Source organism: Cottoperca gobio, chromosome 16 (genome assembly GCF_900634415.1).
Source record: "Cottoperca gobio chromosome 16, fCotGob3.1, whole genome shotgun sequence".
Taxonomy (NCBI): domain Eukaryota; kingdom Metazoa; phylum Chordata; class Actinopteri; order Perciformes; family Bovichtidae; genus Cottoperca; species Cottoperca gobio.
This window is the reverse complement of record NC_041370.1, coordinates 11,330,732-11,353,191: the sequence shown is the minus strand read 5'-3', so window position 1 is coordinate 11,353,191 and position 22,460 is coordinate 11,330,732. Positions and strand designations below refer to the sequence as shown.

The 22,460-nt window shown below is 42.7% G+C and overlaps 1 protein-coding gene and 2 non-coding genes across 4 annotated transcripts; 1 reads left to right on the top strand and 2 right to left on the bottom strand.

The window, feature by feature from the left end:
- The first annotated feature begins 67 nt into the window (after nucleotides 1-67).
- On the top strand, nucleotides 68-22,450 carry invs (inversin). 2 transcript variants are annotated; one of them, XM_029450703.1, is made up of 19 exons: nucleotides 68-139; nucleotides 1,062-1,168; nucleotides 8,547-8,646; nucleotides 9,639-9,805; nucleotides 11,153-11,326; nucleotides 11,938-12,105; nucleotides 12,261-12,441; nucleotides 12,817-12,926; nucleotides 13,113-13,284; nucleotides 14,464-14,619; nucleotides 14,831-14,952; nucleotides 15,557-15,664; nucleotides 15,751-15,857; nucleotides 15,948-16,157; nucleotides 16,991-17,199; nucleotides 17,503-18,076; nucleotides 18,673-18,815; nucleotides 21,679-21,765; nucleotides 21,842-22,450. In XM_029450703.1, exons 2-19 carry the CDS (start codon nucleotides 1,166-1,168, stop codon nucleotides 21,955-21,957), a joined length of 2,907 nt encoding a protein of 968 aa, XP_029306563.1. In that variant the 5' UTR covers nucleotides 68-139; nucleotides 1,062-1,165; the 3' UTR covers nucleotides 21,958-22,450. The 2 variants fall into 2 exon arrangements, with proteins under 2 accessions (XP_029306563.1, XP_029306564.1); XM_029450704.1 differs by lacking the exon at nucleotides 21,679-21,765.
- On the bottom strand, nucleotides 19,356-19,428 carry trnat-ugu (transfer RNA threonine (anticodon UGU)). Its single transcript has one exon. It is a non-coding gene; the product is annotated as a tRNA-Thr (tRNA).
- Nucleotides 21,336-21,408, bottom strand: trnat-ugu (transfer RNA threonine (anticodon UGU)). The gene has a single exon. It is a non-coding gene; the product is annotated as a tRNA-Thr (tRNA).
- Nucleotides 22,451-22,460: the final 10 nt, after the last annotated feature.

The window sequence follows — 22,460 nt, the reverse complement described above, 5'->3', positions numbered from 1 at the left end:
CTTCAAACATGGCGGTTTACTGTTTTGCAACAGTAACGGGAGTTGTAGTGTTTTGTCCCCCCGCCAGCTGCGATTCAACGGGACTGCTTGAAAGAAAACTTTCCCAAGAGTTTCATCTGAGAGGAAAGGAAGTCAAACGGTAAATATAATACCGACGAATGAGGAGTGGAAAGGACATGTTATTAAAATGCAATAGCCATTACCGTTATAATCAGTTCATTCACTGTCACGCATTTGTTCTCTGTGCTTCTTTAGTACGCTTCTGAATAACTGATTTCTCTTGAGCAGGGTTGGTTGCGTCATTATGCTTAACTTTTTGTAATACTTTGTTTGACCTATTTTTCCACCATCTAGCAATACGTTTTAAGCTTTTATATACAGTCTTTGGTTTTAAGTTATTAAGTCAAGTATACTTTGTAGTATAAAGCTTAGAAAACATTTAGATACTCAGATAGATAAATCGATAGATAGATACATAGATAGGCTACATAGATAGATATCGAGGGAAATTGAGGCATCCAGTAAGGAATACAGAATAAAAGCATAACAATAACAACACAGCAGTTTATTAATACTCCACCATACTACAACTACTACAGAGAACGTTCCCTATAACAGAGTATGTGCTAGTGGGACTAATGTAAGGTGATTAATAAATAAGTGCAGGTATTGCAAATACAAACAAGTTTAGTAACGTAAAAACAGTGCAAGAATAAATATTACCATGGATAATTTAAGATACAAATTGAAGATAAATATAGGAACAAATACAAATGATGGAGATTGTGCCCAAGGCTAACAAAGCACAATCCTGCAAATACTTCCCCTGCAAAAATGTTTGTGTCGCTGATGCTTAATGAAACACAGATTCCAAAACATTATACTTCAACAAAAGATTATTGCACCTCATCAGATTAGATGAGAAGACTGGTTAACACAAAAGATGTTACTCTGAGGCATCCTCCCTCTGTCTGTAATCAGTACAGTATGCTGGCAGTTATTTTTGTGAACAGGTGGGCTTGTCTCAGTATGTGAGTGATCCTCTTTCTCTACCCCTGCAGGAGCCAGGATCAGGTCAGGTAGGGGACCTGGATCTGCATCCACTCCCACAAAGGATGCACTGAACTGAGAAACATCTGCTGAAGTGCCCCCTCTCACCGCAGCTATGGTAAGAATCCAACACACATAGAGCAGCTACCCATATTTAATGTAGGTTTCTAAATCTCAGAATAATTTTATTTTCTAAAGTTGGTTGGTTACTTTGGTCTCTCCCCTGTACTACCGGTTAGTAATTCTCTCTCTAGAGTCAAGACCGTTGAGACTATGTGGAACAAACCTAATTGTGTGTGTGGAAACAGTCTAATTGTTAAGGAGATTAAGGTGAAATGTTGAATTGAATCCCCACATTAATATTTTATGGGCTAAAGCTGTCCATAGGGGGTTCACAGTGTGTGAGCAACTCACAGATGGAGTCAGAGGTTTCTCTCTCTTCTTCTCAGTGGTGGAGAGCGAGAGAGGAGCAGAAAGTCTTCCTTAAATTGGTAATGCTGGGAAATATGTACAGAATTTGCATCACAATATCCAGAAAATCTTTTCCCAGTATTACTATATGTCACAATATCTGCTGAGGAATGAAAAATAACTTGTTGAGTTGTCTATACTGTCTGCTGTATTATACTATATGGCAATGTGAAATCAAACTGGAACAAATATTTCTGGTGCAATTTTGAAGTATTTCCAAAATTCCTTTTATTCTTAATTTAGACAACAAACTTGTCCATCACATAAAAATAAAATGAAAAACACAATGCAGTTATAATGATACACGATCACAAATGTAAATATCTTGCTCAACCTTGGACTATATGTTTCTCCTGAAAGTCCTAAAAAGTAAAATAAAAATACCTATTGATGTAAAGAGTCAAAGTAAAAAGAAGCCAAGTTTAAATTATTACATCTAAAAGTTGCAGAGTTTGATGATGAATGTGATCTTTCCTGTATATTTCTAAAAGTATAACGGTTCAAACAATAAGTTCTAACTGGGTAGACAGAAATAAAGGGTATTTGACCATTGTTGATGTTTCTGGAAAGGCTTTTCTCTGTAAGGCATGTAACATCAAATGATGTCTTGATAGTGTGAAACTATGCACTAAAATGTACTATGAGGTATCATACTAACCAATAAAAGTAAATTGATGGATATGGATCTGGGAGTTTGCTTGTCTAGCTAGTTATGCAAACACAGGTCTTTATTCTGATTGGGAAGTGAATCATTTTGAGACCCTCGATTGTTAAAAGTGAGATATGTGAAGCTACTCCACCTATAACTCTGATGTATGATTAAAGCTGGGCTGAAAAAAAAATCATATATTTTTATTTATGTAGCCTAGCACACTTTTTTTTATCAAGAAATTATTTAGTCTATAACATATCTATAAAACTAATGATGGATGCCTTTTACAAATTAACATAACCAAATGGGAGGTCTTCAAATGTACTGCATCTTCTAAACAACTCAAAAGTTGTTTCTATTCACAGTGATATGAAACAAAACAATCGGCAACTGGTGCTTGTCTAATAATTACTTTATGGATTTATGGATAGTCAATTTTACTTTGTAGATGGACAAATTGAGGCACAGCATAATAATGTCTTATTTTAGTAGCTCCTGTCAAATCCAGCCTGTTATTTCATGTCACAAGAAAAGTGAAACTTTGACTCTTTTTTTTGCCTGTGTCTTGTCTTGTACTCAGCTGCAAAGCTAATACAGCTATATATCCATGGGCGTAATTTCCCGTATGTGTCCCCCCCCCCCCCACACTTTCAAATTCGTTTATTATTATTTTTAACCGCAAGCCGTCATCGCCACGGAGGAGCAGGACACACAGCCTGCCTCTGCGGATGCGCGCGCACGCGAGTGCACATAAAAAATATAGCTGACTGAATGATGACGAGCAGGTACCGGGTTGTGGCACAACAAAAATTAAACACCAACAGCAGCAGTAGATTACTCTATTGGCTTGGGTGGAAAGAAAGGAGATATGAGTTGGTTGATTCAGTAAATTAGCTCAGGATAATCATACTTTCTGTCTACACCTGTTGATGTTCGGCTAATGCCGGATTTGCTAGCTTGATGCTACAGGCAGTAACTCACCAAGTTGCTGAAGTGCCTCCTAATATTTCTCAGCATGTATGACAAGCAGACTCTCTGTCTGCTAGTTTAATGTTTGACTCACACACCAATGGCTCAATATGATCATAACAGAATTTATCTCACATCATTTTTTATATTTTCACACACAAAACATTAATTGTGAACATTTTTCTATTCTTTATAAAATGATTCTCTCCAGTCTTGGCTATCGGCCCCTGTATTAAACAATTCAGAAAGTAAGACAGCTTTTTCTTATACATATTTTAGTACTATTCTTTCTGGCAGAATTTATCATTACATATGTTGGCCTTTAACCCTACATGTGTATTATGTTAGGGAACCATGTCTAAAAACAGTCATCCCACTGAACGCAGCACACACCCATACTGCTCTGCTTGCATTCTGATTTCATCTGTTCATTTTGCCCTCTCCTCCCTTTGCTGTTTTCTCCATCTTTTTCCATTTCGTATTGCTTCCATTGATTTTTTTGTTTGTTTTTCCAGCTGATTATGTCCCTGTACTCTGATTCGCCGGTGGGCACATTGCTCTCTGTGCTTTAATTGGACATTTAATTAGATCACAGTTTTAGTCCAATTAGACTCAGAGGTGTTGGGAAAAGGATATGGAGGGGAGAAGAGGAAAACGTCCCCAAGCTGCTCTCTGTCACCCTGTCTCCCTTCCCCCTTCTCGTTCTCTCCTCTCCTCTTCTCGCTCATTTACTTTATCTGTCTTTTTCTGTCCGCCTTGCTGTCTCTCTCTCCTCTCCTGAGGGTGGCTCATTAGTGATATAATGGGATGACACAAAACACACAGTTCCCTTTACTCTTAGTGTCTCAAGCAGTGCTTGAACCACGCACACACCAACGGACAGGGACTGTATCAGCTCACTGTTGCAGAAGTTGTGCGCTTGGTTTGGTTTCTTCATGAAATCTTGCTCTCTTCCTCTCATTTGGTACTGAAGCTATGAAGGGGTAAGCAACATGTTTTGAGACACTGGGTGTTATTAGTGCCTCTGATTAATTTCCAGCACCGCCTGACAGTCTGCCAGTCACAGCAGCATTGACCAGCCCGCACACACGCACACATGCACACACGCACACACGCACACACGCACACACGCACACCACAAACATTAACGACATGCTGGGCAGAACCCTATCGACTCAGTGAAGTGCTCCGGTATGATATCACTGCACCTAATGAGACTAAGATAAGCCTCATTACCAGCAGCGCCCACTCAAATGCAGGGATATTTTGCATCAGTTTTAGCTCCCCTATGGTCCCATCCTCTTCCCCCTTTTGTTGTCATAGTTCTCACACAGAGCTCCGTCTCAGAGCATAAACAACACAGAGCCCCAGAGGGCCAAAACACATGGGCAAATGTAAACACGCACCCAGATGTATTGGGATATGCACACACTTGCGCTCAGGTGTAAGTCCTCGAAGGACAAAACTCAATCTTTGTGTCCCTCAAGCAGTCACACACACCACCTCCCTTTCTGACTCCCTACTACCCTCCACTCTCAGGAGAAAGATAGAGAAGTTTCAAGTTCTTTATAATCATATGCACAACAATTACAGTGAGGCAGTCATTGGCAAAGAAAATCTCAGGCCCCTGTCAACAATGCTCATTAAGTATGTATTAAGAAAAAAAAAGAAGTCACGAAGGTAAAAGCAAATGAAAATGTAAAACATAAAATAGTGCAAGTTAAAATATAGAGATAAAGTATTAATCATAAATAAAATATAAAATAAAGTTGTGGTCGACAATATTTTAAATAAATAAACTGGAAAACATAATAATTGTATATTCATAATGAGAAGTAGAATATATATATATATATATATATATATATATATATATATATATATATACACACACACACTGAGGTGTAAACAGTTTGTAAAATAGTAAGTAAATATGCCTCTCTTCCCGACTAAAGAAATTCTTAGTCGACTAACGCTTGTATGATTTTGTTGAGTAATCGATTAGTTGATTTAATGGACAGATGTGTAAAACTAAGTTTCTCCACAAAGAATCATGCAAAAATACCACTTTAAATCTTGTGTTACCAGAGATGTGTTCGTAAGTGTTTCAGAAACAAGTTATTCAGCATACAAACATGACTAGAGAAATCTTAGTCGACTAAGACCAAATGATCAATTATTCAACCAATCGACTAAGGCGGCAGCGCTATAAGTTAGTATATAAAGGAAAAAACAACCAGCCTCTACCATACTCCCATACTGTCCCATACATAATGTCCCATGCTCCACACACACTCACACATCATACACTTCATATCTGCACCAATTGTGGGTGTGGGTGTGAACGACACTACAGCAGGCAGGGGTGTTTTAGCCACAGGCGTCACTACCTGACCCCCATGGCTGTGAGATTGACAGCTGTGGTCCCGCCTAATTGCATTACTTTCCCAGGTGATTGGCTCACACCCTTGGGGCTCATTTGTCAGGATGCATTGTGGTAATGATGTAAATTAGCAGATCTATGTGTCACTCAGCCTTCTCGCCCCCTGCTGATTGGCCCCGCTGTGCCCCAGGGCCCGGCCCCCAGCTGAGAGAGCCAGCTCATTGGTCCTTTGGGAACCAGGAAGTCCCCTAGAAATAGGGCTTTACAGAGTGGGCATCCCTGTGGGCTGATATTATCCTTCCTCCCACCTCTTTAACTGTCAGTCAAAACCCAGGGATTGATCCCTGCAGCCTCTATCTCCTATCTGAGACATAGATACACACACACACACACACACACACACACACACACACACACACATTCACACAGAGAGACATGTAGGTGGTATAGGCACCCATAATAGCCCCATGTTGGCTAAGAGCCTAATACACACTCTGTTATAACTATATAAAGATACACATATATGGTGTGTGTGTGTGTGTGTGTGTGTGTTTCTCTAGAATTGAAAGGCCACAGGCTCAGGCTCTGTTCCCCACTGCTTACCCAGCATGCCTTAGCTATGTCCTCTATCAAAAGCAGACACCTTCACAGTGACAGACAGCCAGAAAAACATACTGTACACAAACACACACACTCTCACACACACACACACACACACACACACACACTTTAACTCTCGCCTGTTTCAATAGCATCAATTGAAGTGTTGGTAATAGTACGCGTCCTGTGTTTGTATGTAAGGAGGCAGCCGTGTGTATTACAGCACTCCTGTAGTGTTGCTGAAAGGTTTAGTGGGAGTTTCTGGATTCTTTGTTAAACTCACTGCGGTTATATGAGGCCGAATATGAATAAAGACTAAATAATGTCAGCATCAGCATGAATCAATACTTATACAGATGCACAATCACTTGGTCTGGACCTCAGCCCGTGATCAATAGTTTACTCTGAGTTATTGTCTTCATATTAACAGGCGGAGTGCTCCCTGAGGAACACGTATGAATGGCTAAATGAGACCACTCCAAACCTCTCAACAGGACCCGGTGTTGTTTTTACACCCTCCTTTGTTTGATTTCAGACACTGCATTGCAAAAGCCTTTTTAGACAAATTTGGATGCACTGTAGGTGTTTCCAAAACACTGAGGTCCTCATGAAACCCTAATTGCCTGCTCTTGGCGATATGAATGTCCCGCACATACTTCAAGTATCGACTTGTGTCCCTCATGGCAGTGTTCGACCAAATTATGATTTTTTTTTTTTATCTAAGATTATTCATAAATCAATTTATATTTATATTGTGGCAACTAGGGGCTTTCGTATTGACTCCAAAAATGCAAGAAAAGATCAAAACAAGTCAACAAAAGTGAAGAAAAAGTTTGGAATGAGTTCTTGTCATGATTGAAAAGAAGTACAGTAAATATCAGTCATCTGTGTAAGAGGATGTTAACATCAGTATCACGATATTACTCTTTCTAAAATGCGTCCATGTCATCTTTGCTATTTCTGCATGTGTTAGATATTAGTATTTGCAGATTGTGTGTGTGTGTATGTGGGCATTACTGACTGAGTAATCATTGTAAATTAGAGATGTTTAGAGATGTTTGTGGTTGATTTTAGTAAAGCCCCTGTAAAAACTCTCTCTCACGGAAAATAACTTCCCTTGACGTGGCACATTACCCAAACACACACACACACACACACCGATGCTCACACACAACGATGCTCACGCACACCTTCATGTGTTGCACCTACCATCCTCCTTTAACCGCACGTAGGCCTACTTTGCAGTAAATGTATTAACTAACCTGTTTTAAGTCTCCGACACTACATGGCAGAGCGTGAGAAAGCAGCAAGCATGATGGGTAATTGCCATGCTGCACGCAGTGTCTACAGGAGCACACTTTATGAGGTGACGATAGAGGGAGGGAGAGGGGGATGAGAAGGAAGGATGGACGACACCGGAGTATTCCCTCCTCCCTTCAGATCGCTCAGTTTTCTTACCAAGAGTTTAAAAGTTTTCAAGACTCTGACCAAAGTAATAATCCCGCCTATACCATATCCATATTTCTATCAGTTGCATAGTAGTAAAACAGATCTATTTGTGTAACCGGTAATGAAAATGTCTTGGAGAAAGCTCAGATTGTGGCATGAGTTTGTGCCTCCAGCGTTTATGTGTTTAGGGGCAATAATTGATTTCTGTGTTGTGCCCCGCAGGGCTTGTCCCACATCTCTAAACACACACACACACGCACACGCACACACACGCACTCACACACGCACACACACACACACACACACACACACACACACACACACACACACACACACACACACACACACACACAGCAAGGCATGCTGCAGTATTAATGAGACATGAATAAGACATGAAGAGAGACCCCCCTCTTACACGCTCACACAGGGTCTCCCCCTCCCCAGCTGCTTCCTGTCTGCAGATTACCCAGCTTTCACTGGGCTCTGGTTAAGTGGGGCCAGGAAGAGATTTAGCCCCCTCAGCAGGAGCGGACACATGCACACACACACACACACACACACACACACACACACACACACACACACACACACACACACACACACACACACGTACGCTCACAGGGGCACACACAATCATGCACACACACAAACACACTCCCTACTGTAAGAAAACATCGGAAAGTATCTGTTTTATTGTGTGGTTGACTGCGATGTTTGAGTATAATACATTTAGCTTTGCTCCTCTATCAAATATTAAACAACATTTTAACTATTTAGCAAACATTTAAATGGTGTCTTTAGATGTGAGCGTTAAGAAACATTTCTTTCAATTTTTTTTTTTTTGTGGTGTGTGTTTGGAGCTAAATGAATGGTAAGGAAGCAGTCTAGACTCAGCTTAATGTCACTGTATTAAACAGCTGAGTGTATGTTGCTGCAGGTCGAGTTGTGACCTTTTATATGCTTGTGTTGCAGGCCTCAGCGACGTCTAGCCCAAGACCTCCGTCTCTGGGCTCGCAGGTTCATGCGGCAGCTGTTAATGGAGATAAGAGCGCCCTCGTCAAACTCATCACAGGTAGGCTTTTAAACATATTACAGGTTTATTCACTCCAACTGCATCGCATAGGTAGAGCCCACAGAGCCATCAAGAATCACATTAATGAGTAGTAATGTTTTGCTTTATTGATTTCAATAAGGAACATTTATTTGCAAGGTCAGAGTGCAGGGACAGCTGCAGCAGCTGGTAGGAGAAATTACAGCAGAGCAGGTGCTCGTCAGCATGGAAGCTGGAACTGTGGTCCCTCTGCTGAAAGGATGGTCTACCCTTCTGTGAAAGTGCTAACATTATCTGGACATTCAGCCATTTTGATATTTATCAAAATATCAAGGTGGTATCATGGTGATAGCCTAGTGGCCTGGTGATACGCCTTCCAAACCTAAACTCACGGAAGGTTGTGAGTTCAATAGCAGGGCTGCCACTGCCATTGGCTACCCCTGAGCAAGGTACTTAACCCTGAGTTGGACCAGGCCCCGTAGTTAGATCACTGTAAGTCGCCCACGTACGCTAAATTAATTAATTAATTAATTAATTAATAAAAAATGAATATGCAGAGAATTTAATCTTGTGCAGGCTTAGAATAGAAATGTCTGGCAAAAAAAAATATGTACGAAGACCCCTCGAATGATGATTATCGCAAATACTCATACTCTTCGCAAGCAGGCGACATGGTCCCCCTGGTTATGACAGTGTTACAGTATTTTCCTTATGGCTTCCAGCTGTTCCAAATAAATTGAAAAAGTGGAAGTGGAATTCCTATTAAACGCAAGCAGTAAAAGGCTGCATTTTAAGTACAAGTAGTTGCCTTTTAAAAACAGTTTATAACATATTCCATCACAAGCCACATAATTGTACTTTGCAAATGAATCGCATATTGCTTCAAATCTTGGTCTCTATTAACGCTTACCCTCTGACTGTGTGTGTGTGTGTGTGTGTGTGTGTGTGTGTGTGTGTGTGTGTGTGTGTGTGTGTGTGTGTGTGTGTGTGTGTGTGTGTGTGTGTGTGTGTAGCAGAGCCCTCATTGCGGGACTGTGAGGACCAGTTTGGCCGGACCCCTTTGATGTACTGTGTACTGGCTGACCGCCTGGATTGTGCAGAGATTCTGTTGAAGGCCGGAGCTTCGGTCAACAAGACCGATCACAGCCAGCGCACCGCTCTGCATCTTGCCGCACAGAAGGTTTGAAAATTCACAAATACACACCCACAGATTTGTGTGTGGAGCACACACACAAACGGTTACACGTGTCATCCCATTTTTATGGCATAAAGTTGGAAAAGTTAATTCACAAGAATTGATTAGTGGATGGATTTATAAATATGGAATGAATATGAAGACTAAATGTGATCTCATAGAGAGAAACTGTGACAGTCCATAAGCTCCAGTGGGAAGCCAGTGCCCCCTAGTGGCTTTAGTTGTGCCTTTAAGGTTTATGGGGTGGTGGGGGGGGGGTATCAACTGATTTATAATCCTGCTACACAAAAACTGAAGCTATAAGATTCACTTACACAACTTCTTTAAAATATAGAATTATTCCGCATGGAGAAAGTCCAGTTTCAAACGAGGAGATGTTACTTTCACTTCAGTCTAGACTGAAGAACAGTGACAGGAGACAATAATGAGACAGGGTGGTCTGTTGTCTCTCGAGGTATGTGGTGCTAATAATATCTCTTTACAACTCATTTATTTATTGGAGCCTTCTTTTATGGGAGTGTACAGATACAGGATCATCATATCATTGAAGAAAGAGGGGCGATAATTGAGGCTGGAGAGTGTGTGTGTGTGTGTGTGTGTGTGTGTGTGTGTGTGTGTGTGTGTGTGTGTGTGTGTGTGTGTGTGTGTGTTGGGGGATGCTAGTGATGGGAAGCCCTGTCTCTTTGACATCTGATCAATAAATGGCTGAGACAGGGAGAGAGGCCAGGGATTACCGATCTAATTGGACTGAGAATAGGGAGGACGGGAACACACACACACACACAGTCTAGATGCATGCTCACACACAAGATAGATCCGTCAGACTGTGGCGTTGTGTTCACAGGATGGCAAATATACAAATCACACTCACACGTGTACACGGTCATGCCCACGTGGACACACACACACACACACACACACACTGCCGTCCAACGACAATACATCGCCCGACGGCCCAGTGGTGAGAGACCAAAACTAAAGACGAGGATGATGATTTGGAGGGGACGACAGGCAGAGAGCCGCTGTTTACTGTTTAACAGCTCAACAGAGAGGCAGAAGGAGGGAAGATGGATGAACTGCGGATTGAACCATACCCAGCTAAAAGACTGGGGAGTGTGTGTGTGTGTGTGTGTGTGTGTGTGTGTGTGTGTGTGTGTGTGTGTGTGTGTGTGTGTGTGTGTGTGTGTGTGTGTGTGTGTGTGTGTGTGTGTGTGTGTGTGTGTGTGTGTGTGTGTGTGTGTGTGTGTGTGTGTGTGTGTCATTGCTGCTCCTTCATGACTAATATTGAGGAGAATTGGTGATTTCTGAGCAAATTGTGCTTGTGTGTTACAGGGGAATTTACGTTTCCTGAAGCTGCTGCTGTCCAGGCGCGCTAACTGGCTGCAGAAAGATTTAGAGGAGATGACCCCGCTCCACCTGGCCACCCGACACCCCTCCCCAAAAGCCCTCGCCCTTCTGCTCAAACACATCGGACCTGGAGAGGTTGACACACAAGACAAGAACAAGGTACTACAGTACAGCTACACACAATCAGTTGTTGGAAGATTGTTTGTCTTCACAACTGTCCACAGTTTGTCCTCAGTCAGAAACCAGACAGTCTGGGTTGTCTGACCATTAACCTGCAAAGAGATAACTGACTGACTGAAGATCCTTCGTTAGAAACGGCAGGAATTTGAGGTCATACACACACAAACACAGAGAGGCACACTCACACAGCAGTGAACGATTTAACAATCTGTGGCTTTGTCCTGAATTCTGCTGATAAGACCACAAACACACAGTGTCCTTTGTCTGTCGGAGCTGATGTGTATCTGACATCAGTAGTTAGTTTTGTAATAATCCAATATGCATCATCGTGTCAGATGACAGTGGTTTCAGTAAATCTCAGAATAGCTCAGTAGCCGTCATGGCAGCACTATCTGAGTTACAATCTCAGCTCACTGCCAGATCTTCAATAAGAGCTTTGTGTAGCACGTTGCCCTCATAATTCCTGTCAAAGTGGAGTAATCTTTTGTAAACGTAAATGGAAACCTTAAACCTGGTTTTACAACAGCCCCCTTCTGTTTTGAACTCATTCATCATCTTTGGCTAACCTTTTCATCTCTTTCTCCGTGTAGCAAACTGCTCTCCACTGGTCGGCGTTTTATAACCGACCAGAACACGTTCGCCTTCTGATCAAGCATGATTCCAACATTGGCATCCCAGACAGCGAGGGCAAGATCCCGCTGCACTGGGCAGCGCACAGTCAGGAGCCCAGCGCAACACAAACTGTCCGCTGCATACTGGTACACACTATTGTACACACACACACACACACACACACACACACACACACACACACACATGCTCTCAAGTGAATCTGTCATTATCATCCTCCATCCTCACCCGTCAGTCTGCATGTCTTTTTCTTTTCTGTGGTTGTTTTTCTGTGTGTGAGAAGGAGGCAGCTCCCACTGAGTCCCTGTTGAACTGGCAGGACTATGAGGGGCGGACACCCCTGCACTTTGCCGTTGCCGACGGTAACGAGGCAGTGGTGGAGGTGCTGACATCTTACGGGGGCTGTAATGTGACAGCTTACGATAACCTCTTCAGAACACCGCTGCACTGGGCAGCTCTGCTCGGTGAGTGAACACACATCCTGCGTGTGACCCACTGCAGCCTGAATGACAGCTACACACGGACGTGAAGGATTTCAGGCTGTGTGGAAATTATGACCACTTTCCCCAAAACGGAAAAAAAACATAAGACTTAATTATTCGACCGCAGCCTCAAACTTATTTCTTTGGGTTTTTATATCACCATAAAAAATCCACAACAGAGTGGTTAGGGTTAGTAATTGTGTAAATAATGACAGTTGGCTTATGTTAAAGTCAACTAAAATGAAAGGTACCTTTTGTAGAAGTGTATAGTTGAGCAGTTGTCCCAGCTCCTTACTGTATATTCTTGTCATTATCCGTAACCCACACATCCCACTAATGTAAACATGTGTTTTTCAGGCCATGCTAGAATCGTCCACCTGCTGTTGGAGAGAAACACTTCAGGCACTATTCCCTCAGACAGCCAAGGAGCAACACCTCTGCACTATGGTGCTCAGAGCAACAATGCTGTGAGTCACATACTCTTAGCACACAAAGCTGGGAATCCCGCTGAGTCAGCATCATGTATCTTTATCCAAAGTACAATACTGTTGATAATGAAATAAAGCTGTCTCATCATGCGTGTTCAGCATCCATCTAAAATCCAATGAACCAAGCTACATAAAAAATAATCGTCTCTCTGTGTGCGTCTGTAGGAGACAGTGGGTGTGTTTCTGTCCCACCCATCTGTGAAGGATGAACCGGATCTGGAGGGGAGGACGGCCTTCATGTGGGCTGCTGGGAAGGGCAGTGATGATGTCATCCGCACCATGCTGGCCCTCACCCCTCACATTGACATCAATATGGCCGACAAGTACGGAGGCACCGGTGAGCACCTTATAAACAGGAGGAGCAACTGATGCTCATGGAAACTGCGACACACAGCCCCACTCTTTCACATCTTGCTCTTCTTTTCCCGGGCATGGCGAAATTAACGCCCTGGTCAAGATACTGTAGATACATACAAGATGCAAACACACACACTTTTTATTAGGGGTGCGCGATATACAATATAGTTTGAACAACTAGGCAGATTTCAAGTGGACAGGTGTATGAAACCTGAGAAGTCCCATCACTTCTGTGACCCCAAAGTAATAAAGTATTCTGCGGAATTATTGATATTTGTTTTTTCTATTTTGATAATCAGTTTGAGAGTTTTTCAAGTCGAAATCATTTGTTAATAAAATGCCTTTGTTGGCATTAGATCTGAGGTTGCTTATTGTTTTGGATTGCGTGTTGTCAACCACGCTCAACAGTGGCTTACTGGATGACCATGAGAAGCAGGTAATTGGTATCAGCTAAAAAAAATCCATATCGTCCATCCCTGACTTTTATCCTACATCCGTTTGTTTCAGAGCGTGGCCTGCTGCTTATTTTAGGCTGGGGGTGATGATGTCACAGGGGATTCCCCTCAAGGTGCTAGAGAGACTGAGGGAAAGAGGGAAGTGATACTGTCAGCAAAATTAGTGTGAGCCCGCTGAATAGACTCCCACCACTGCCAGCAATGTCCTCTGACACACGCACAAACGATCACACATGCATGACTTACTGCCACGCTCTGACCCCCGGGGCTGTTAACGTAATATCTCCATGGCGATAGCCCCTCCGCTCAGCCAGGCGGTCATTGTTTATGCATGCAGAACATGCAACGGTTGAGTCATCTTAATGAGACAGTGTGAAGGGCAGTGGAGCTGACTGGTGCCCAGATCACTTCCATGCACTTGACTCTCGTCTGTGGTGTCTGGGGACTGGAGAGAGGTGGAGTAGGGGGAGCCACCAAGAGGCTTAAGTGTATTGCTCCTTATTAAATGTCTCTGTCTATTTAACTGGCCATTGACCAGGCTTTAGCCACATCCCAGAGAGGAGCTGCAGTCATGGGTGAACAAAGAAGAGGCAGATGAAGGAGGAGCAGTTGTCCTGAGGGTGTTTATTGTCCAGTTAGGTTCAGGGACCTCTTATCTCTATCTTTTTTTCAATGCGTCTTTGTATGTGTGGGTGTTTGTACAGCGCTCCATGCGGCCTCCCTGTCAGGCCATGTGAGCACAGTAAAGCTGCTGTTGGAGAGGGGAGCAATGGTCGACTCTCTGGATGTGATGAAACACGCGCCGCTGTTTCGTGCTTGCGAGATGGGACACAGAGATGTCATACTCACACTCATCAAAGGTTGGTGTAATTGGTACAAATGTGCAAGCATCCCATTAACTACACTTTCTCAATTTATGTACCACTGTGTTCTGAGTATTCATCTTTACCTTGCCATTCTATAGTTATGGTGATATTAAAGTCTATGATGTAGGAACGATTATTTGAGTGTTGCACACCGCACGTCTTTAGGTGTGACACAAAAACTGAAATGTAAATGTTATGAATAAAGGTTCTGCAAGTGTGGACCTGGTGGACGTGGATGGTCACACCGCTCTGCATTGGGCAGCTCTGGGAGGGAATGCTGAGGTCTGCCAGATACTGATGGAGAATGGGATTAGTCCCAATGTACAGGTATGAAAACAAACTCAAAACATACACAAACATCTAAAGTAGTTGAGGTTCTTTTAATCCCTGCTCATCACTTGAATATATATGGTATATAGGGAAGTTTCTTTCAAGTCCATTCTGTTTTGTCCATCATGTTTTCCATCCATAATCCCGAGAGGTCAATTCAAATTAATTTAGTCAGAAATGATATGTTCTCAGCAACCATCTGTTGCACTTTTCCATCTTTATACTCCCACATTTGATGGCAATAAATACAACTACATTTAAAATAAATTATATAAATATACACTCACATTTGCTGTGATAGACAGCTGTAGCATACACACACATTTTTAAATTGACTGTTAGTTTTGGCTACACCGAGGAGGGATTTCTATCCACTAAACAAATATTGTAGCTTTATCCCACCATTAATTGTGACAAAGATCAGTTGGACGGCTGAAGCTGCATGTCCAGTATGAATCAAAGGATAAATGTGGAAATGAAATCTTCCTCTGCATTGTTTTACTAGCAGTGAGAAGAAGAAAAAAAACAGGATCAACCAATCCTGAGCTACTGTTTTGATTGTCCTGCACCTGACTGTTAAACGTTCTGACTTCTCCTGCAGGACCAGGCAGGACGGACTCCTCTGCAGTGTGCTGCTTACGGCGGCTACATCACCTGCATGGCTGTTCTCATGGAGAACAATGCTGATCCAAACATACAGGACAAGGAGGTAAAAGTCTACTCATACATGTGAGCTATGTTGAGCTGTTGGACACAACTGTAGTCTGATTGGGTGCTCTTTTTATGGGTGCACAGGGGCGGACCGCTCTCCACTGGTCATGTAACAATGGCTATCTGGATGCTGTGAAGCTGCTGCTGGGCTACAATGCCTTTCCTAATCACATGGAGCACACTGAGGAGAGGTGAGCAGCACAGAGCCAGTCAAGAGGCAGGAACTGTACGTGAGGAAAGCGGGGAAATGCACAAATGACACTCGTGTTTGTGTTGTGCAGGTACACCCCTCTGGACTACGCTCTGCTGGGGGGGCACAGTGAGGTGACTCAGTTCATGCTGGAGGACGGCGCTCTGTCCATAGCAGCCATCCAGGACATCGCTGCTGCCTCCATCCAGGCTGTCTACAAGGGCTACACCGTCCGCAAGGCCTTCAGGGAGAGAAAGCAACTCCTCATGAGACACGAGCAGCTGCGCAAGGATGTAGCCAAGTAAGAGAGGAGCCCCCACACACACACACACACACACACACACACACACACACACACACACACACACACACTTCCATATTTGTGTGCATAGACATACAGAGCCAGACATGTACTGAAGCCTTTGCTTCATGATGCTCATAATTGTTGTACGACTCTCATAGACACCTCTCTGGTCACACGATGCCTTTTGCTTTTTACAGATACATGCTTCGTGTTCATGACTCACTCCTGTTTCTGTCTTCATTATCTGTCTCTGTCGTCTTCTTTTCGCCCATATAGGAACAGTCACACTCTTTCCATATCTATCTTTCTCCCTGTCATCCCTGCACACACATACGTCTTACCCCTGTCTCTCTCTTCTGGCTTGTTCTCCATTTGTCATTTGCTCAACAGTCTCACCTTTATGCTGTCTTACACAATGCTTATGGGAGACAAGTTTGTTTTAAGAGGGCACACTTCAACTTTTCTCGTTATTTAGAGCAGGCAGTTCTATTGAGAAATACAACTCCTTCCTTTGTCGGTGTGAATTTTTATCTGTATGTATGTACTTGATTGTGAAATAGTGCAGCTTAAATATATGTCATGGGAATTTGATGTGAACACAATGTTTAAACAGCTTAACATTTTTATTGGATTATGAGTGGACATAATGTGCATTAACCTAAATATATCAATGTTACCAAAGTCCAAAGTCAAGTCCCTTTTAAAACAAATATCCATACATTGAAAAGAGAACTGCACATTTGTTTTCCTGCCTGTGGCATGTGGTGCATTTCAGACTACTATTTTAACTAGAAGCCACGATTAGACCGACCACTTTTCTTTGTGTTCAGGAAACGAGAAGAAGAACGGAGGAGAGAAGCTGTGCAGCAAGTCTCTGTGGCCTCTGCAGAGAAGCGAAGAATTCCTTTGGTGAGAGCAGAGCAGGACAAGCTCTCCTTAGTGAACATTATAGAGGATTTATCTATTAATGACTCAGTGGTGGAAAAAAAGATTTCATCCAAAGCTGAACGTGCTAAGAGCAAAGATGAGAGACTCAAAGGTATGAATGTGCAGAACATTTTTGTTGCCATGATGGAACTTGCAAGTTTGAATTGATGTATAGTGGGTTGGTAGTCATGATATGATGTTAGCATTAAAATAAATAACATTTCTCAGTGTCTTACTCATTTGCATGAGGTGGGATATTGATTATATAAAAAGACAAATATCAAAATGTTCAAAACTCCAAGATGAATATTTTTTTGAAATACAAATCTGCTTTTTTAAAAGTAAAGCTGAAACATTTTGCACAAAACTCCTTGTTTAACTCATGTTTTCTTTCTCTCTCTTTTTCTCTCGCCAGCCCACAAGAGCAAATGCTCCAGAAGAAGTAAAGCAGCTGAACCACATGAGGTTCATAATGCTTCGAGCCACCACTGTCATGTACCCGGTGCTCTCCAGACCACCAGGCTGAGGGAACTTCTCTCTCCTGCCAGCTGTAGCCAGCCACCCAGCCTCAAACCCAGACCCCCATCCATGCCCAAAGTCAGGGAACGGTCCTCTTCAAGCACATGCATTTCTTCCGCAAGCAACTCGGCAACAGACCAAACTGACATTATTAACAGAGAATGTGTCCCTCTAAGAAAGAGAGACGCACATATGATTGTGCAGACTGCCCCTGGCAAGGCTGATGCACACACCGCTCCACAAAAGCACAGAAACCAAACGGAGCAAACTTCAGAAAAGGCCACCACCAAGGACCAAACTCACATTCCCCCATTAAGAAGCAGTTTATCTTTAGACCATAAAAGCCCCTCGAGAAAGACTCAGTCTGCCACACAAGCACCCATCTCAACACGCACGCACAGGGAACACAACAAAGAGCAGCGCAGGAGGAGGAACGAGGCTGCATGCATCATCCAGAGAGCTTGGCGGAGGTGAGTTTACATGTGTGCGTGCGTGTTTGTACCTGGGAGGGGTGTTCAGTAGCTGAAGCCTCTCTGGCTGTGGAGAGTGGCAGTGCCATGTGGTGCCCACATGTGCACTCTCCTATATACATGCCATCTTCTCATCTCTCCTGTAACCCCCCTCTCCTCCCCATCTTTGGTCTGGATGCCATCAACACTTGAGCAGTGGGGGGAGAGCGTGGGAGATGGGTGAGACAAGGAGGCAGGGGACAGACGGGCTATAATCTAGAGCTTTCATACCGGTTTAACAAGAGGCTAAAAGTTCAGCCGTGCTGCTCTAATAGCTACCAGCAGCCTCTCTTTGCTTTTCTCTCCCTTTTACACACTGTGTTTCTCTTAGAGGTTGCCCGTCCGCCGCAGGAGGCCCTCTGTTTCCATTCAGCTTCACAATTATATTCTGTATGTGCTGCCTATTAACTGCCTTGAATGAACTCTGTTTACTTTGTTTATGCTTAGTGAGTATTAGTGTGAGGATTTGCCAGCTTTTAGACCTTTGAACTCAGTCTGAATTTTTTTTTATTGAACACCGTGCATGTGTATGCGCTTGCATGAATGTGCGTCTGCAGGTTCCACACACGCAGACGGAGAGAGGTACAGGAGGTGGAGTCAAGGGATTCAAACTCCGCCCACAACAGGAAGAAGATGGAAATCAGAGCTAAACCCACCAAACTGACAGCGAGTAAGAGCTCAGTGCTACAAAGTATCTATGGTAAGATCACTGTTTCACTGAGTGACTATGTGGAGTGACTGGTGCAAATGTGACTGCAAGGATAAGTCTGGTGATATTCTAGTATTCTAAGAGTTGCCTGTGTAGCTCATTGTTGTCCAAAAACTTTAAAAAACACTGATGAGCCACACTGGGTGAAATATTCCTTCATTACAATGAACATGGGCATTGTAGTTTATTTTGTAATCCTGCTGACAGGCATTAAATACTTGGTAGTGGGTTAGAGACCCAACAAATGCAACATTTATTCATGTTTTAGTAACAAGTCACATTTTTATGAAACTATGTATTTGTGACCCATTTGCAAAGAATTACGTCCTCAGTGGAAACAGTCGGAAACTACTGGAGGAGTCAAAACTTAAAACAACCTACAAGTTACCAAGAAACAGTCTTTAAAAGCTCTATGAGGTTATCAATTTATCATCAGTTTAACTTCTTGTAAGCCATGTGTTGTCATTAGAAGGTCATAAGTAATTCCCTTAATACGTTGGAATTTACTAATGATAAAAAACAACAATATTAAGGCCCTAGTGAGAATTGAACTCACGACCCCTGGTTTACAAGACCAGTGCTCTAACCACTGAGCTATAGGGCCCTTCTGAAGTAGCAAACATTAGATCGGGATTAAAACGTCTACACCCTAAACAACTATGGGTGTGGGACCCAACTAGATCAACAAGTTACAGGAGTGTCCTGAGCTTTGTTATGCTGCACCAGCTGATTGAATGGCAAAACTATTCAAATTACGTTACTGCAAATCTAAACAGTAATATCTTTCTTTACCGCCCTTTAGGCAACTCTATGACCACACCAGGGCCTTCACTTCAGGGCTCTCTGTTTCAGCTAGTCCTGGACATGCCTCTTTTTTTAATGGAACTTATTATATATATACTATATATTAGTGACCCATTTGTTAAGATTTACATCCTCAGCGGGAACAAATGATCTTGGAACCGAGTGCCACAGACAGGATAGATAAGGAAGCAGGAAATCATTGCACTAATGCACTGTGCCGCTGTGGTCTATTCATGGGATTTGTTGATGATAACAAAAATAATGTCGCCAGCCTTATCCTTAAATCTTAAACCAACCGTGAATAACTTGCTTTAGTTTCCATGCATGCTGTATGTCAGTGATGTCAAAGCCTGTATTGTTTAGCTTGTGAGTAGATGTGCAGAATTCTGTTAAGTTGCAACCTATAGGGGGCAGTGCAGCAGCAGCCGTTCTCTAACACACATTTCGAAAACACAGCTCTAAAATTAAAAAGATTTAAAACCCAGTTTGGAAGCAGAAGAAGCTGGAAATCAGGATGGTTTTCATACCAGTGTAGAACATGCTGTAAGTGACACACCTGTGTAAATGTCTGGTTGATGCTCCAATCCACATACCAGGACAGTTTCAGCCTGGTGTCCTGTGAGGAACCTCTGGTAGGGTTTCGCCCCACAGACAGGCCTGACCTTCATCACACATCACCAGGTGATGATGGGAGAACAGGCAGAAACCTTGCTGCGCCAAAACATACAAGCGTGAACACCGTCACCGCTCACGGACAGACAGATAGATAGACCCCCTGACGTGGTTTCTCTCACCTCCCTCTCTCTCTCTCCCTCTTTCTCCCTTCTTGCTCTCTGACAGTCCTGGCACTGTGAAAAGTTCAGAGCTGTCAGGGCGAATGTCAGACGACTGCGTAGAGCTATCAGCTGAATGAACACACACACACACACTTTTTTTTTTTACTGAGAAGTAGACAGGCATTTGACACACAACTCTGGACTGGGTCACACTGCTCCGTTAATCATCGTAAACCATTTTCTAAATTGCCTGTTAATTATTTTATCTCAAATGTAATTCTAATATCTGTTCATCTTTCTGTAGCAACAAACATGCAGAGAGAGAATGTATTTTTGAATCCCCGATAACAAAACTACACGTCAAAGAATTACTGTGTACGAGCTTGATCGATTTGATTAAAAAAAGAAAACTATACTTCGGCACATTGCACGTTTAAAACACAATAAGACTAAATAGCTCATTTCACCGGCAACACTACACGGGGTATCTGCACATTTCTAAAGTAAACATTTAATGACTTTTAAGACCTTTTTTTAATACCTCTTTCAGGAAACAATAATAATCTTACTGCGTCAAACGATGACTTGATTATACACCATAATTACATTTTATTGAATTTGAATGACTGAAATATGCAGTGCACTTTAGCTAACATACCTGCTTCTCATTAACGAAAATATAACTGTATGGCGGTAAACCCAGACCAATGGAAGATAATGCCCTCCTGCATTTACCATTAAATAAACAATAAGACTACTGTAGACAACTTGAACCCAGGGGGTCCAAACTGATCAGGGGAGGCCGACGGGGGAAAAAAACAATTCCAATCTCGCAGACCCAGATTAAAGTAATTCTCTTAATACATTGGAATTTTCCTTGATAATTTGGATATTAATTAGTGAAAACTAATGATCAAAAACTACAACATTAAGGCCCTAGTGAGATTTGAACTCACGACCCCTGGTTTACAAGACCAGTGCTCTAACCACTGAGCTATAGAGCCTTTGTTGAAGGCTGTTACATAGATCAACAATATAAAATCAACACCGCGACACAGGCGTCACTTTCAACTGGATCAACAGGTTACAGGAATGTCCTGTACACAGGAGGTAACTGCAATTCTAAACGAAGAAATCATCCAAACTACAGATGCAAAATGATATCGGCACATGAGTATCTAGTATTAAATCTTAAATAAGAGCATCGGTCAGAAATGAACATTTCCTCCGATATGACATCCCTAATCCAAACATATTTCTTTACCGTCCTTTAGGCAACTCTATGGCCAGAGGAGGGCGTTCACTTCGGGGCTCTCAGTCTCAGTTGCTCCTGGACATGCCTTTATGCACCCAAAGCCAGTGTATGTGAATGCACATACATAAACACGCAGTTTTAATAAAGTCTATACAAGGTAATTTTATGTTCTTATCTTACAGTGAGCGGTATCGACTGTGTGCACCTGACTGACGCCGTGAATCAAGCCAAGCAGTACTCTTACCACCTGAGGCCACATAGTGCTGGACAAGGGACCAGAGGCCGGGGAAAACATTGAAGACACAAAGACACACACACAGTTCTTTGATGTTTTCTCAGCTGGCTGGCGGCCTTCGTTCTATAGAATTACTTTACTAAATTGTTCGCTCAATGTGCCAAGCTTTCTAAAATTAAGCCATATGACATCAGAGCCATGACCTCACAGGGTGGGGTTAAGTCTACAGAAATGGTGTGTGTAAAAGATAACCTTTCATCCATTGTGGAAGGAACACATACACACGCCATCTCCCTCGTTCTCCATCGCTCTCGCACACACACTGAGATAACCTTTCCTCCTGTTGTGGAGAATGAGACAGTCTATCAACAGCCGGTCATACAGATAGCCCACCTGCAGCCACGGACACGCACACGCACACACACACACACACACACACACACACACGTCTGGGCTTTTAAGTGCTTTTTCTCTCAAGAGAAAGTTGTATTTCTTAACTATGCAGTTTATATTTACTTTAATATGTGTTTGCAGAAATATAATCCATCTTGTGTCATTTTAAATGT

Coding starts and splice junctions, on each gene's coding strand:
- invs (XM_029450703.1), top strand. Junction 9,806..11,152: donor TGCATCTTGCCGCACAGAAG/GTTTGAAAATTC, acceptor TGTGTGTTACAG/GGGAATTTACGTTTCCTGAA. Junction 12,442..12,816: donor GCACTGGGCAGCTCTGCTCG/GTGAGTGAACAC, acceptor TGTGTTTTTCAG/GCCATGCTAGAATCGTCCAC.